The 17,682-nt window shown below is 38.0% G+C and overlaps 2 protein-coding genes across 3 annotated transcripts; both read left to right on the forward strand.

Annotated features, from left to right (window-relative positions):
* LOC109949604 lies at positions 2,274-4,270 on the forward strand. The gene is made up of 2 exons (XM_020565678.1): positions 2,274-3,272; positions 3,389-4,270. Exons 1-2 carry the CDS (start codon positions 2,274-2,276, stop codon positions 4,268-4,270), a joined length of 1,881 nt encoding a protein of 626 aa, XP_020421267.1.
* Positions 10,380-14,243, forward strand: LOC18774876 (uncharacterized protein At2g27730, mitochondrial). Of its 2 annotated transcripts, none has more exons than XM_007206100.2 (4): positions 10,380-10,480; positions 11,502-11,621; positions 13,256-13,294; positions 13,841-14,243. In XM_007206100.2, exons 2-4 carry the CDS (start codon positions 11,520-11,522, stop codon positions 14,048-14,050), a joined length of 351 nt encoding a protein of 116 aa, XP_007206162.1. In that variant the 5' UTR covers positions 10,380-10,480; positions 11,502-11,519; the 3' UTR covers positions 14,051-14,243. The 2 variants fall into 2 exon arrangements, with proteins under 2 accessions (XP_007206162.1, XP_020422644.1); XM_020567055.1 differs by having other exon boundaries at positions 10,477-10,567.

Below are 17,682 nucleotides of genomic sequence, written 5' to 3' on the forward strand. Positions count from 1 at the left end.
CAATGATATAAATAGTATGTGGCAGCATGTAGTGCCTGAGCTTTACAGCAGTGAAATATAAGGCCAGGCAAAGCCTTTCTATCGCGGAATACCTTCTTTCCACGAATAGGCATCTGCAGAAGAGAACATAAGTTAATACCAGGCAGAAAGTGGAAGATAAAGGAGGCTCAAAAGTTATTAAAAACTTACAGCGACAATGGGAGGCTTTAGGGGGCTGGATACCGTAGCCAGAACACCAGTAGCCTTAGGCACTTCCACCTGGAAAGACTACAACTGTTAGAACAGACAGAACAGCAGGAAAACATGAATAGTCAAGGAGGAAAATTACCACAACCACAGGAGCAGCTGCAGTCGTTTGGTTGGATTTTTCCTGCAGAATTGGATATGAATCTCCTTAGGAAATTGATTTTTCCTAAGAGACTCTGAAGTTCCTTCTTGTTCCGAGGTGGTAGAGCTTCTATGATGGATTTTGCTTTATTTTTGTCAACCTCTATACCTCTCTGGTGGACCAAGAATCCTAAGAAATTCCCTGCCTGGATTCCAAAAACACATTTTTTGGGGTTCATTTTTAGCTTGTGCTGCCTCATTCTCAGGAATGCCTTTCTCAGGCTTGCTACGTGATTTCCTTCCTTAGGGGATTTAATCACCACGTCATCTATGTATACTTCCAAAGAATGTCCTATCATATCATGAAAAATAGAATTCATTGCCCTTTGGTAGGTAGCTCCCGCATTTCTCAAACCGAAAGGCATTACAGTATACTCGAAAGCACCTATATGTCCAGGACACATAAAGGCTGTCTTGTGGATGTCCTGTTCTGCCATCATAATCTGGTTATAACCTGCATTGCCGTCCATGAAAGATAGCATCTGGTTATGAGCGGCTCCATCCACTAGCATGTCTGCCATTGGCATAGGGTATTCATCTTTAGGAGATGCCTCATTCAGATTCCTGTAATCTACGCAGATTCTAACTGCCCCTGTTTTTCTTTTGAGAACAGGTACAATATTTGCTAACCAATCGGCATAGACGGCTGGCCTGATGAATCCTGCCTTGAGCAACCTTTCTATCTCTTCTTTGACCTTCAGTTCTGTGTCCATAGACATTCTTCTTCTGGCCTGTTTGACTGGAAGGTAGCCATCTTTAATTGGCAGCTTGTGCTCCACTAACTGCCTGTCCAATCCCGGCATCTCGTGGTAATGCCAGGCAAAACAATCTCTGAATTCCTGCAAAAGTGCCGTGATTTCAACCTTGAGTGGTTCTTTTAACAGCGCGCTGATGAAAGTAGGCCTTGGATCTTCTTCTGTCCCCAAGTCTATCTCCTGTAGAGGATCCTCTACTTCTGGCAGGGAGTCATTTAGTGCTGCCGGTGCAAATTCCAACACTTCCTCCTGTAAAACTTCCTCCTCTTGTTCTTTTGTGCTTTCATGGTTGAATTCTGCCATATTGATGGCTGGATTCTGTATGAAAAGCCTCCTTTCTCCCCAGTATATCAACAATCTTTTTGTGATGGATCGGATTGTTGCAGCTCGATCCTTGTCCAGTTGACTGGGACTAAACATCAGAATTCTGGAAGTTCAGCACAAGAAAGTCTATTCCAGTCCTCTAGAGAACTGGCTAGACCTTCTTCAATGAGTCTTTGGGCCGTGACGCCATGGGGGCGGCCGTTCTGATTGACTCCAAGGAAAGTGTAGGGACCGAGGTCATCATGATAATACCTTGCTTCAAAGCACATGGCAGAGGGTAGGAATGGCCGTGGATCGGCCTCTATAATCTCCATGCAGCCTTCTTCATCCCATATTGCTAACTGCTGGTGGAGGGTGGAAGGGATACAAAGGCTCTGGTGAATCCAATCCCTGCCGAATAGTGCATTGTAGGTGGTGGAGGTAGTGTCTATAACAAAGAATGCTATTTTCAACTCTTTGCTTCCGACTACGACATCTACATCTAAGATGCCGTGTATTTTGGTGATGCCCCCAGCGAAGTTGGTGACGGTTAATCGTGTTGGAATTAGATCCCTCTCTGTTCTGCCCAACTTGGTCAGCATTCTGTGGGGCAATAGATTAATGGCTGCACCTCCATCTACCATGATCTTGGAGATAGGGATACCTCCAAGATTTGCCGTTATAGTGGATGAGATACTGTTAAGGTGTCTCGGAAAGACAGAATACATGAAAGTCATGGGAGAAACCCATGAGGGGATCTGTGGAGCTCACCAAGGAGGAAGAAAGATGTGCTGGTTAATCAGAAGGTATGGCTACTTCTGGCCAACCATGATGAAGGATTGCATCGACTATTCCAAAGGATGTGAAGCCTGTCAAAGGCACGGCCCAATCCAGCAGGTTCCTTCGGTTCCCATGAATCCAGTAGTAAAGCCATGGCCTTTCAGGGGATGGGCAATGGATCTCATTGGCAAAATCTATCCAGCCAGCAACCAGCAGCACTGTTTCATCATCGTTGCCACAGATTATTTCACCAAGTGGGTAGAAGCCAAGCCAGTAAAAACCACAACATCTCAAGAGATCATCATCTTTATAGAAGAACAGATCATACAGAGATTTGGCATTCCGGAATCAATCACAACTGATAGGGGTTCTTCTTTCATATCTAGGGATATGCTAGATATGGCAGAAACATTCAAGTTCAAACTGCTTCAATCTACCCCCTATTATGCTCAAGCTAATGGACAGGCAGAATCAAGTAACAAGGTGATTATCAATATCATCAGAAAAATGCTAGAGAAGAATCCGAAGCAGTGGCATGAGAAGTTGTCAGAAACTTTGTGGGCATACAGAACGTCAAAAAGAGAAGCAACTGGCATGACTCCCTATGCTCTGACCTACGGTCATGATGCAATTCTGCCCATGGAGATAGCAGTCCAGTCCCTTAGAATTGCTCACCAGCACGATCTCACTGGGGAGGATTACTCTCAAGCCATGTTGCTGGAATTGGAAGGATTGGATGCAAGCAGAATTGACACCCTCAACAAACTCTTAGCAGGAAAACAGGCTGTGTCGAGAGCCTACAACAAAAGAGTCAAAAACAAGAGTTTTGAAGAGGGAGAGATAGTCTGGAAAGCAATTCTGCCCCTTGGAACACACATAGCTGGATATGGAAAGTGGTCACCTACATGGGAAGGCCCTTTTATAATTAACCAAATCCTCGGAATGGGGGCATATAGGTTGCAGGACCGAGATGGGGTTGTTCACTTCGCCCCAATCAATGGCAAATGGTTAAAGAAGTTCTATCCAACCATGTGGGATTCGCAGGCTGTACAAACAGATCCCGGGATAGGAGAGGAACAAGATTGACCTTTTTGTTTCTTGAAAAGGAATCTTGTTTAGAATTGTTTTTACTTTAAGGTTGTTCTGTTTACCCCTTTGCCCAGAAGAATCTGGACGAGAATGTTCTCCATTTGTTTGAGAACACTCTGGTGTTAGGGCCTCACTGGTTTGGTCCTGTTCCGGCTGAGGTGGCGGAATTGCTGAAAAAGGATGCTGAGGCACCTTTGTGTTTTGAAAGCACTTCTGCCCTAGCTTCTTATTCTTGGGTTAGCAAGAATTTGAGTCGATCTTTTCCGTCCAGCGAGGTGAGGAACAGTCCCGTCAAATGGGCAGACTGGATTGACAGACTTCTCCCGAGATATGGGGGTCACTGGAGGAGAGCTGGGCTCTATGACGCCATTCTTCTGTCCAAGCAGTCGATTAACAGAGATGAGAACCTGCTTGCTGCTGCCCTGTGTTTTTGGAATTCTGCCAGCAACACATTTGATTTCCGTGTGGGTCCCATGGCTCCAACTCTACTGGATATGGCTCAGATTTTTGGGTTTAGGCCCCATGGCAGACCTGTTGATGCTGTTGGAGATTATCACAGGCGAAAGAACCAAGAGAAAGTGGCCACTCCCTTCACTATCTCTCCAGCCACGATCAATCAGAACTGCTCCTTCTCCAACTTTCTGAAGAGATTCAGCGCTGAGAAGGACAAGGATCAGCAACATATGTTGTTCCTTCTGTATTGGCTGAACCGATTTGTCTTCCCCAATCGGTCTTCGGCAGTTCTGCTTGAATACAGACATCTGGCAGAAGCACTTCACAATCACACTGATGTGGGGCTTGGACCAACAGTTCTGGCCCACCTTTTCAAGAATCTGCATACTGCCACTCTGGAAAATCCATTGAACCTGTCTGCTCCTGGCGCATTCTGGATGATCCAGATCTGGCTGCAGGTATATTTCCCCGATTGCAACTCCGGTATGATTTCAGCGGAATAAGCTGAGGACAGCCAAGCTACTTGTTGACCAACAAGTGGTCTCCAAGCTAGTGGGGAACTTCGCCCTTCCATATCAGGAGTTAAACACGAAAACGGGTGAACAATAAGAAGATGATGAATTTAATAAAGTTCGATTCTGTTATAATCGACACCTCAAGGAAGAAATATATTTTGTGAATTCCGGTTGTTAAGAATACACCGCGAAATGGATAATATCAATATAAACCTCAAATAATGAATTGAGGCTCCCCACATATTTTATTATACCTGGGCCGGAAGCCCATGGATCCAAATATATGAGAGATCCTGAACTTAAAGTTGTGGGTATATAGTAGTTAATGCTCTTCACTACTATATTGTGATATTATCGTGGCTTTTACTCAATTCATATTTCATGTCCATTTGAAAAGGGCAAATAAATTCTGAGTTTGTGCCCAGGCCAAAAGTTCCGGGCTACCATGCAATTTGGGAGAGACAATGTGGTTATTTGAACCTATAAGGCACAAGGTTCCAAACCGTCATTTTGAAAAGACGTAAAAACCACAGGTGCAAGTTTAAGAATGTGCGCAATTATTATTACAGAAACATACAACAGATAGATTTTTTCCACCTGCAATGAAGGTGCAGGCCCTGTAAAATCTATAAAATTACATTATGTTCTGGAAGCCTCTGAAGGTAGAGGACGGCGCCTCTTAAGCTTAGCCATGAGCTTCTCGTGGTCTCCCAAAATTCTTTCATTGGAGACCTGCAGCATGTCTAGCCTTCTCAGTGTATCAACTGAGTACGAACTCACCAGTTTCAACAAGGAATTATGCTCTCCTTTAAGTTTCTCAACCTCCTGTTGAGACTCATGAAGCATTCTTTGGAGAGACGAATTTTCAGTTGTCAGCTTCTCAACCTCGTTTGCTCTAACACGCAAACGATCAGCCATGTTAGAAACAGAAACAGCACTCTGAATGCTAAAAGCCATTGAGTCATCAATAGCCTCTTCCTCAGACCTCCCTGTTAACAGCATTTCATCCATTGGAGTAATGAAATTCCTAGCTACTATGACAGCAGTAGCATCATTCATCATCACAGAATCATTAACTGTGAGATGACGATTTTGGGATACAAAGGATGGACGCCAAACTTTGGCGTCACTGTTTGCTGTTGGAGCATCATTTAAATTGAAATAATTTGGGCAGGAAGAAGAGGAAGCCATTTTTGAGAAAGTTTCGAAGAAAGTCTTAGGAAAACTAAAGTTTCAGAAAATGAAGAAATTTGAGTTGAAACGCAGTTGCTCCAATCAAGTTTTACAAAGGCCATATCTATAGGAGGAAATATGGCTACTGTTTTTCAGGACCCCAATATCTTCTCGAATCCCCATATTATCTTTTTCTTTCCTAGAGTCCAAAACTTCACGTGGCCTCTAATAATGCCTGTCGGCACTTTCGGCGTTTTCAAGCATTATTTTCAAAGCCGATCTTGCTTTACGGATTTCACGGAGCTACTTTTTCAAAAGCATCCCGAGAATCTCGCACTTTTTCAACAGCATCCCGAGAATCTCGCAATTTTCCTATGGTTAATTTGAAATTCACCGGTTCTACCTATTCATTGTATTTGTGTATAAATGTGTTACTAACGAAATTTTCTTTGCAGAAGACATCCAGTTTACTCCATACCTAGTGATGCGATATTTACTTGTTTTTCTTATCAGTAAGCACTCAATATGCCCGAGAAGCAAGACTATCTCTGATCATCCATTCAGGAAGCAAGACTATCCCTGATCATGTTTCCACTATATCAGGGAACTGTGAAGGCAACCTTATGCTCTAATCTCCGGAAGTTCTTCTAAACTAGAAGAAATGAGAGCTTGTCGTTTGCTCCCACCAGCTTCCTTCCTTGATTGCCGAGCTTGTTGTCTGCTCCCACCAGCTTCCTTCCTTGATTGCTTACCTTACCTTGCAATCAATATCACAATCTTTTTGCATTTTTTCTCTTTTTATAACTCTCTGTTCATAAGGGATTTTATTTCTTTAGAATGAACATCCGAAGAAAGAATCCTTGCAGTGATCCTAACTCTGAGAGTTATTTGTTTTTGACAGAGAAAAGAATTGTGATTTTTGCTCTTGCAGGATATAACAAGATCATCAAGCGATACTTTATATTTACTGGGCCGATACGAGCTTGAATGATACTTGAGAAAAGTTTCTCCCACTTAAGGATGTAAGCAATACTTGTGTTATTTTATGCTTATATACCTATTTGATATTTTATCTTGAAAGGTAACCAAATGGGGAGATAAGTCCGTTTCAAAAGAATGGCTTGTATGTATCCATGAATTATTAACGCAAATTTTACAGATTGCAAGTTGGATACATTGATAATACACTGCACAGATTAAAGTCCCATAAGAACAGAATATGGGTATAGCAGTGATCAATATGATGCACGCCTGTTGCGTAGCAAATGATGTGGATTGAAGTCCCGAAAGGACAATCCTTTGACATGTCAATATTGATATTATGCACGCCTAATGTGTAGCAAATTATATGGGTTAAAGTCCCATAAATTAATTGACATGTATGTATTAATCTGTGGCATGCCTGCAGCATGACAGATATATGGGTTCTAAATGTTCCAACTCCCTAAATGGAGATTATCCACGCCCTGCTATAAAATAATGCTCAATTGGATGTTATAATCTACATTCTCACATAATAAAAGCCCCCCTGCAGTGGCTTGGGTACCCAAAAGCAAAGAAATGCTTATAATTGATGCATGCGCATGCACATGAGAATGGTGGGATCATAAATTGATGAATGACAAATTTTTGATTTTGGAGTAGCTACTCAAATCATCAATGGGCTGTGTTGATTGGAACCACGTTCAATTATTAAATGTCGACAATATCATTGGCCAAAATGGAATGAGGCAATTCCATTATAGATGAGAATGAACGTGAAAGAACAAACCCACAGTACGAACCCTAAAAGATGTTAATATTAAAAGTTATACTTGGGTGTTCGGAATAAAAAGGGAATATACCTACTTTGTATGACACAATGTTTTTGACATAAACAAGGGATGTTGGGTTTTCTCCATATTTATAGATTCAATTGTGCCCCTTTATTGCACATTTACGGAGACCAACATGTTATCTTTAAGGGTTATTACATGCATAGAGCATATCACCTGATGTGATTCCCTAAAGATGTATAAATAGCTGGGTTAAAGCTATATAATGTGTCATAGAGTTTAATCCCTTTAAACAAAATCCTTGAAAGGATTGAAATTGCATGAAGCAAGTCTGTGGACATGTGCCTGAAGCACAAAATCTGTACTCAATGTTAATGTACATAAATTGCCTCAGTGAGTATATTGATTATAATGTGTTTGCAACACATTAAAGCTTCTCAAGAATTCCAGAAATATTTGTCTCGACTTAAAGATCGAGCATTATGCCAACGAGATACTTGCTTATACTAAGAAAGTATTGAAGCATTTTTATGAGGATTATCCGTTGGGCACTTTAAGGATTTTCCGGAAGTATGTTGGACCGGACATCATATTTTCCAGATAAGGCTCAACTCCATCACCATCATTTTGGGATGATGTGAGGTATATTTGATGCTATTTCCGCATAACACCATGTATGGGCATATTCTTTCAAGTGAACTTATAAATAGCCCAAGCGTTATTAGATATGCGGACTCTGAAAATTTCTATGATTTACATAGAGATAGCTCACTGGAAATATATTTACTATATGAATTGTTGGTGGCTACATCATCCACTCGCTCCGAAAGATTCTCAATCCAAAAGATAGTCATGAAAACATCAGGGGGAGATATTAATCAGGGGGAGCATCCAGAAGTATGCTATACAGATTGTTGTACTCTTCTTTCCATCAGTTCTCTACCTTACTAGGTTTTCTCCAAGCAAGTCTTTAAAGATACAACCGACATATCATTAGTGGTCTCCAAGGGGGAGTGTTGTAAAAGAATAAAAGAATAAACATGTGGAGCCCACTAACTATTCATTACTGTTCATTTGGTGGCTTTGATAGAGTTTGTCTGTCACGGGTGAACAGTGATTACTGTTCATTACTGTTCATTTGGCGGCTTTGATAGAGTTTGTCTGTCACGGGTGAATAGTGATGAATAGTGATTATTTCAGCCTATAAATAAGAAGAGTAACGGAAAGAAGAAAAGAAGAAAAAAGAGAAAGGAAGAGAAGGAAGAAAGAGGAAAGAGAGAGCAGAGAGAAATTCTCCTAGAGAGAAAATTCAGTGAGCCACATATATTGTAAACATTAAACTTGTAGCCCTATTATTTTACATAGTGGAAAAGTTACTGCTGCTGCTCTCCGAGGACGTAGGCATAGCCGAACCTCGTTAAATGCTGTGTCTCATCTACTTTACGTGCAGCTCTGAATTATCGCACATATCCTAGGTTATTTTATAACATTATGTATATTCTTTTATCTTTTCTTTTTTAGATTGTTAGATCTACGTTTAAAACGATTAGTAGTTATTGGGTATAATTCATGCAGTGTTGGTTTTAGATGTAAGTCCTTTGACTTTCATTAATTTTTATGTGGGTCGATTTTAACTTTTGAGGTAAATAAGGAAAATACATTGAAAATCCAAATTTAATGCATTATTCCATTGTAATTGAATTTCATAATTTAAATTTTGCATTATTTCCTTCATAATATTTACCTAATATATGGATAAAATACAATTTAATCATGGAAAGTAAAGATCATGAATGCAACTTTCTAATTTGAAATTAATATAACGCTATTAATTTTGATCATGAATGCAATTAATTGAATGGTAAAACTAAAAAAAGAAACAAACAATGAATTATACAAAATCATTATAGTCAGAAGCAATTAATTTGTTAATTAATACCTTAAAATCATATTGTTTCCCGTTTTCACCTCAATCCAAAGGGTAGTATGGGAACAAAGAAAAAAAAATTTAGTCAGCCTCCTCAAAAGGAAATGTAATCTTATGTGGCAAAATAGTCAAAAGACTTAAAGCAAATAGACAAAATACGAGGATTACATCCAACTATTGTTATAACTTTTGGATTTATCTCATTTTATTTTATTTTATTTTATGTTTTGTATGGAGAGGCAATACAAGGATCCGTTTGAATTCATGGATTTGATTAGGTAGATTTGGATTTAGAGGCCCAAATCCAAATCCTTTCCATCGTTTTGGACATATTTTAAATTTGACCCAAATGTTCATAAGCTCAAAAGTAGAACATCTAAAACTAAGCTTTTTCGAGGAGGTCTTGACCAAAAAAAAAAGCATTTGAGAGGATTTCAAGCTTTTAATTTTTACATGTGAGAATGTTAGATGAAAAAATAAAAAGGGAATAGAGGGGGAGATATGAGAAAGAAAACTATTTCAATGAATTTTACATCTTTAGATAAAAGAAAATAAAAAAACAAAAAAAAACAGAGAGGGCGAGATGAGAAAGAAAACCAGGGGGTTTGTTTGTTGTCCTATGAAGGAAAATTGCGTTTTCTAACAGAAAATGTAAAGTATAATAGGCAATTCAGCTTTTATTTATTTATTTTATATTTAGGCTTTTTAGTGGCTATATCCTTGTATTTAGACCCAATTTATATTTTGGTACTCTAATTAATTCACAAAATGGCTTATGTAGTTCCTCAACTCTATTTTCATTAGTAGTGTTAGTCATATTGTCACATTTGTTAAATTTTCTAACAAAATTTAGTGGGGGTGTCAACTTTAAATTTCTTCAATTAAAGTTTAATAAGATGACGTATTGAGGAAAGAAGTCAAGTAAATCCTAACAGAGAAAATCTAAACAAAAAATCCGGATTCTAATTAGAAAGCACTAATAATGAGGGCACGTAATTAAACAATGCCCAAAATTTGTTACATTGCATTTGGATAAAAACAAACAAAATTCGCCGGGAATTTATTTGGACAATATTTTTGGTGTAATTAGAAGTTTCCAAATACTATCCTAGATTCGTAGTCGTGACTTGTAACCAACGAGCCCAATTACGCCAACAAAATATTTCCCTTGAATCCAACGGTCAAGAGCTTCGCTTGTCGATCTTACTTGGTCCAGCCTTTATAAACCCACACAAACCCACAATGGTAGCCCAATACCACAAGCAACCACCTGTCTCTCTCTCCTCTCTCGTCGTCTCAATCTCTAGAAGAAGCATTTGCTCGGTAAGCAATTTTTCCCCAATATTCATCGGCTCCTTTTTACGTGCAATTTTAGGGCTTGTGATCGAGTTCCCTAACATTTTGATATCAGTAAGTTCACCTCAAGTGTGTGGTTCTGATTGATTTTGTTGGATTAGTTTTCGTTTCATGTACAGTATGCTCCCGATTGTTGCCATCAGGTTAAATTTTCGAAGTAGTTGATTTAGGGTTAATATGTAATTCAGTACCAGCTCCTGGATTTGTAATGAAATGCGAAGCTCCAGGAGTATTTATAGTACTCTTTGTTGCATCCGGTTCTTTAGTTTTATATTGTAGTCTTTGGAAAAACCTTTTCTGGGTATAGTTTTGAAATAGATTTTCTTAGAATGGATGATGCTATAAAGGAAATATGGTTGCCCTTCAATGCGTAGTTCATTCATTAAGGTTCTGTTTAGTGATAGATCATAAATGGTCAGACTAATGTTAAACAAGATACCCTTTTTCTGTTTTTGTTAATTATACAATGTATCAAGAATAAAATCTGGGAGATATGCGTGAAACAGACCATGGCATTTTGCATTTCCTTTTGTTATGCTATTTTTCTTTTGTGGGACGAGATGAGGGTTGGGGGTTGTCATTGGTGTTGATCCGTAATAGGTCTTACCGAATTCTTATACTTGTTATACTTATCTTGACGTATATTGGACACAAAAGGGGTCCTATGTGTAAATTTTATTGGATACTCCATGGTTTTGTTGTTACTCAGATTGGGGTACAATTGAGAGCACCGTACGGTGCACATGCAAGTTTAATTAGGACTTGACTAAAAGCTACCTATCAATAGATTTAATGGTTCTATCATCAATTTAAATCAATAATAAAATTGGGGTTGGATAAGATAATTTATGTTATTGTCATTGGTTTACTTTGTTCTTTGTTTTGTTTTGTTTTGTTTTTTTGTATTCCAGAACTTATATAACTCAAAACCACAGTTCTAGGAATAGAAGATAGAGGAGCATTTCCTTATCTATAATATCCTTTTCAGGAAGGATAATCAACTCCAATGGCATCAAGGATGGCTGCAAGGTTTGTTACTCGGAGGCTGTCAAGCAGTGGAAAAGTGCTTAGTGAGGAGGAAAGAGCTGCAGAGAACGTTTACATTAAGGTCATTTATAAAAACCCTAGATATATTCTCTTATGATTTTCCTTTGAACTGTATTGTTGCTGTTTTCTGTGCATTTGTATGCATTTCCTCTTAGATTTAGATAACTATTGAGGTTGATGACCGTTGTTGGATGAAGGAAAGGTCTTTATCTAGGAGCTGAAACCTATGTAAATAGTTTGTCTGGGGAAACTTAAAATAACAAACTGATTAAGAATTTATTTAAATATTTGTAGGAATGTATTAGGTCAGTAGGTATTAGTAATAAACAAATGTGTTATAGAACTATATCATATACCGTATTATTGTTCATAGAGCTGGAACACACTTTTGGTGTCAGTTGCCATGTTCAAAGAATAATAGATAAGTCCATCCAAGTACAAGCACATGTAATGAAGAGTCTATTTTTTTAATGTTATAAATGCAATTTACACATGTATTTGAAGGTTCATAGTGTTTGAGTATCGGTGACATGATTAATGTATTAGGTGTCTGTCTTTTAGAATTTCTGAAGTGAAAGAAGGTCGTGTAATTTCTTGGTTGTATGTAAAGCATGAGTTGACTTGGAGTGATTCCAATATACCTTTGGTGCAATACCAAAGGCCAAAGTGAGTCCAGATCTCCCTGTTCATCTATGCTTTATTTGGTGCAAAAGTTTTATCACCAAATCATCTGAAATTTAATTTCATGAATATTGTTTTTCCTTTTTCTTGAACTTGTGCATCTGCTTGTGAAGTGTAGGCTAATCTAGGCAGTAACCGATCAGATGTGATAGATCTCTTCTGTTCGTTGGTTTCTTTTCTGCTTGCTTAGCGTCATAGCCTCATAGGCTAATCATTCTGGATATGGTTTCCACTATGGTTGGTCTGTTATTCTCGAAATACTTTTATGTATTCTAAAATCTGAATTATGAAATCCTGCGGGGAGGTATCTCTGTGATCATTAAAAATGATGACGAGTCCGATCTAATTCCTTTCTTTCAATTGTGACGACAATCGAGGCATTTGTCTGAGAGAATATTACCCACTTTTCCTATGAGACCAATTCCCATTGTTTCTATTTATTTCCAAGTTTTATTTTTCTGGTTTTCAAATAATTTTTTCATTCATTTTTGGGATAGAAAGGCATCTGCTGCATCAACAGTTCAATATCTTGATTTGCTTCTGATTCTCCTTTGATTTCGTGCTTGAGTTTTGATGATCCTGATGCATACAATGAAGGAAAAAAAAATATCTTGATGAAGATAAATGTTTAGATGATTTGGTGGTAGAAATTTTTGCTCCATAGAGGCTTTGATGGGTTTCTCCCTTTTACTTTTTCTCTTAGAAAAGCTGGTTTCTGTAGTGGTTTACTGTATGGCCAATGTCTTTTTACTGTTTCAAATATTTAGAGTTGTAGAATCTCATTATATGCGATCCTACTGCTGTGGTGTCAGTCCAGCACACTTGAAAATTTGGTGTATCTGCTAGTGAAGGACGTTGTGTACAGATACATATAAATATGTAGAAATATGTGCACGCATACTTACATGTATATGAAGTGTGGATGAGGGTTTCTATCTGTCTGTTTACTTATCCTATATGCAATGCTATTGTGATATATCTTCTCACTGTTGTTGTTTATTGTTTTTAATGCAGAAAACCGAGCAAGAGAAGCTGCAGAAACTTGCACGTAAAGTATGAACACGTTTTTACATTTCATGTATTTTGAGATTTAAGTAATTTTAGATGACCACACTTTAGAATGTAAAGCATTCTTCATTGTTTAAGCAGCCAGAGTTCGGCATTCAGAAAATTGAATTACTTTTGAGGGCTTTGCGTAGTGTTAAATGAAGGTTGTTAAAATTGAAAAACAAGATAATACAACTTTGGGATCATACTTTTCTCTACAGATAATGTTTTTGTGTGTTGTTCCTTCGGGAACACCCGATAAAATTGGAAGACCGTATTTAATCAGCTCTTCATTTTGCAACTTGAAGTGTCCTAGTCATATGTTTAGCAGCTCAAGTTTTATTGTGGTCTGGTTTGCTCCCATCTTGATTATTAGTTTACATGTCTGATCACATATTTATCATTGCGATCACCCAATCAATTGTGGTTTATGTGTTCTGGTCAATTTTTTTCTTCCAGCCTTCTGGATGTGGTTCAATATCAAACTAGTTCTTGGTTGGGATTGTCATGTCTCTGCTACAAATGTATGCTCAATTATTTGAACATTTTCAGGGCCCTAAACCAGAAGAGAACCCAACTGCAAGCTCAGAGGGCTCGATATCTGATGCCAAACCAAGTGGCTCTACCTCTGGAGAATCAACTGCCAAAGTATCCACTGACAAGTACCGGAATTATGCTGTTGTAGCAGGTGTTGTAACTGTTGGCGCTGCTGCAGGTTGGTATCTCAAATCTAGTGGAAAGAAACAAGAAGTGCAGGACTGAGATTAGTGTGCTTTGGTATGAACAATTGAAGCATCAGTTGTCATAACACTTTCTGGTTAGCATAGAAATAAATCAAACTACGATCCGTCTCTGTTTCTGGCGGATATGTGTTGTGTTGAGTTTTTGTTATAACCTTTTCTGTGTTGGGAAATATATACATAATGGAAGGTATTCTGCAGCTTTCAATTTTCCAGTGTGGTTGTTCATTGCGTTGTAAGAGGGTAGCAAATGGTTTTTGTTGATTGACGATTGTGTCAGCAGGTGAGACTTTTCACTCGGGCTTAAGGAGAGGCTTGAGCCCAAGTTGTGCAAAAGGAAGAAAAACGCTCCGCATGGAGGAATGTGTTAGGTTGTGATTTGTTAGCATGTAGCAAGCAATGGCTCTTTATCTGCAATGGGGCCAAGCAGTCTTCTTGATGGAATGATTTGCTGCATATCTTAGGGTTTGTTTTTTTATAGTTTCCCGATGCCTTGCAGTGCAAATATTAGGAATCTAATTGGTGAACTAGACATAGACTAGCTCCAAGAGCAAATTGACTTAGATTACACATTCTGCGGCTTTGTCAGTAGCTGTCTTTCATATAATTCATCTGTAGTTACATGTTACATGCATGTGACAGTGATATTGTCGGAATTTTAAGTTCACTGGGCTGAGTTCCAAGCGCCTAAAAAAATAACCACCTTAGAAATGAGATTTATCGTCAACAGCATGAAAAAAAAAAAGAAAAAAAAAGGGGACTTATTAAACCAAATTATATTAAAGAATTTATTTTATCATGCAACAATATCAACCTATAATTTAGTAACAAATCATTGCAAATTGATTTTTCAGTGGAATTTATAATTCATTACATAAAAAACATATATGTATGTATATTTTTTAAGATATTATTATTATGTTGTTCATATGTAAAGGGTTTGTAGCTCAAACGGTTAAGAGTATTTACCATTGTACTCTAGGTTTTAGGTTCGATTTTTCCTCCCCAAAATTTAGGTTCGTTTCCCTATCCTCGAGTATTACTTGAGGAATATTAACATTCACTTGTGTATATAAAAATAAATAAATAAATCATATTCATAGTAGCACTAGTGAATATTAACATTCTTGTGTACATGACATTTGATTTTCTTCAGCATTTATCAAAGAGTGAACCAATGTTTGTAGGTATGTTGCAATTTTAAATTATAAGGACTGCTATTTTCACCTCTATCTTATTACCTTTTTGTAAAACGACTTATGTAACCCACCTATTATACTATTTGACAAAAAAGATTTAAAGATCCAGAAAATCAAAATGTTAGACTAAAAAAATTATCCACTGTGTCAAACACAACTTGATCCTCTTCATATCTCAATTACTAATTATTAGGAAATAACTTTCTCAAATTAATAATTAAATTATATTTTAAGAATAATAGTAGGTGAAAAGATAGAATTGTGTTTTTTCAAATTTACATGGTTGGTGGGAAAATAAAATAGATAGGGAAATAAAGACAGGTAGGAAATAGCAGCACTATAAAAAAAAAAAATGTATCGGTTTGTTGATCGGTTTGTTTTGACATAATCAAAATGGTCGTATTTTAAAGGGTAAACTGTTGAAAACCCCCCTGGACTATTTCGATTGTCAAAATGTCCCTCCTAGATTATTTTTTCAGCAAATTTAGCCTTCGAATTAAAAGTAATCGCCAATTTCACTAATGCCGTTAGTTTTTCCCCAATTCCATCCAAATGCCCGTAAAAACACCACGTGAAAGGCATGTGAGCCGTCTAATGAGGGTAATATCGCTATTCTATACCCTCAGCCCTCAGCCCTCAGCCCTCAGCCCCTTTTGACTGAATCGTTCGTAAGGTCAATTCCCAAATCAGAGATAGAGTTTTCGAAAAAGGGTGAGAGTGAAAGAAAGAAAGCAAATGAAAGATTCGAAAACCCGTGAGAGTGAAACAGAGAAAGCGACTGAAAGATTCGAAAAAGGGTGAGAAAGACATACTGCGACTGAGAGATTCGATTTGAGAGATATTTTGTGACTTGAAGATTCCAAATGAAGGTACTACAGTAAAGGCAGAATGAAAATCAGAGATGGTGGGGAAGCTCCCATATACAGTAAGTAGCGTACTTTAGTTTATTTGTTTGATGCAATTGTTTGGGTTTTACTGTCGGATTTCATTGCTGGACTTCATGAAAAAGCATAATAAAAGGAAGAAAGTGGTCCCTATGGTTGTTGTTTGTTGACTGAGACTTAGGTTGGGTTGTGAATGTGGTCCCTATGCATGTTGTTTGTTTATTGTTTGTTGGGTTCTTTGTCCGGTATTGTATTGTATTGTATTGTATTGTATTGTATAGGGTAAATAGTAATGTACTGTATATGTATTGTATAGGGTAGATAATAAATGTATATTGTACTGTATAGGGTACATAGTAAATTAATGAGAAAATTTATTGTTGTGCAGCTAATCTTGACATGTTCACACTTGAAGTACACCACGGGGGCTACTTTGTTGATGGTTTATATATGAGAGGTATTGTACAATGGGTTGATGGGCAAGATACAGATGAGGTTTCAATGCTTGAGTTATTTGAACTGGTTAAACACCTTGGTTATGATGAGCAGAACATTCAATACTATTACAAGCACAGGACAAATGGCTGGGTTGAAATTAGGACAGATAAAGATTATTTTGGAGCATTGAAATTGGTGAAACTGAGCCAACTATTTGTGTTATACATAACTGACAATCTAGGACCTAAGCCTCTAAATGTTCAATCCCCAGTATTCTCTGCACATGGTGAAAATGCTGAACATTATGAAGACACTGCTCATGGATATGATAGTGATGAAAAAAATGGGCAATATGGGTTTGTGGATGTTTAGATAGATGAATAATTTGGTGAGGTAGAGGAAGAAGTTGAGGTAGAAAGTGATGAAGCTGAGCAAGGTGGGGAGGATGAGGAAGAAGATGGTGATTTCACAGATAGTGAGTTTGAGCAAAGTGATGAAGAGGACAACATGAATTTTCATAGGTATGTTGTAACTAAAGAGCAAGATTATGGACATAAAGAACCAGGTGAGGGTGACACTGATAATTATAATACATCAGACTCAGAGAGTTTGCATGAAGATACTCAAGATGAAGCTGGCAAGAAGAGAGGTTTGAGGCAGCCAAAGTTCAAGCAGTACAATAAATAGCATGACCTTTTAGATCCAAAATTCCACTTGGGTTTGGAGTTTCCTAATATGCAGGAATGTAGAGAGGCCATAAAGTACTATGCATGCAGGTGTGCTAGAAGACTAAGGTTTGTGAAGAATGACCCTAATAGGGTAAGGCTGGTATGTGATGGTAATAAGGAGGTGATAAGGCAAAGAGGCATACTAAGGGTGAAAAAGCAAAGAGGCATGCCAAGGGTGATAAGGCAAATAGTCTTAGTAAGAGTGATAAGAGCGATAAGAGTAAAAGGCATGGTAAGGGTGAAGAAGGTCAAGAGGGTGAAGATGAATCTGAAGATAAACTTGAAGACCGTCCTTGGTTACTGTATGCTGCACAAGTTGGGAAAAGGTCCACTGTAGAGTGAAGACATACCATCCAATTCACACATGTGGCCGATGTCTTTGAACAAGACAGTCAGTTGCCTAAT

This window comes from Prunus persica, chromosome G6 (genome assembly GCF_000346465.2).
Source record: "Prunus persica cultivar Lovell chromosome G6, Prunus_persica_NCBIv2, whole genome shotgun sequence".
NCBI classification, from domain to species: Eukaryota; Viridiplantae; Streptophyta; class Magnoliopsida; order Rosales; family Rosaceae; genus Prunus; species Prunus persica.

Coding starts and splice junctions, on each gene's coding strand:
- LOC109949604 (XM_020565678.1), top strand. CDS start 2,274: ATGATGAAGGATTGCATCGACTATTCCAAAGGATGTGAAGCCTGTCAA. Junction 3,273..3,388: donor CCATGTGGGATTCGCAGGCT/GTACAAACAGAT, acceptor CCCTTTGCCCAG/AAGAATCTGGACGAGAATGT.
- LOC18774876 (XM_007206100.2), top strand. CDS start 11,520: ATGGCATCAAGGATGGCTGCAAGGTTTGTTACTCGGAGGCTGTCAAGC. Junction 11,622..13,255: donor CAGAGAACGTTTACATTAAG/GTCATTTATAAA, acceptor TTTTTAATGCAG/AAAACCGAGCAAGAGAAGCT. Junction 13,295..13,840: donor TGCAGAAACTTGCACGTAAA/GTATGAACACGT, acceptor GAACATTTTCAG/GGCCCTAAACCAGAAGAGAA.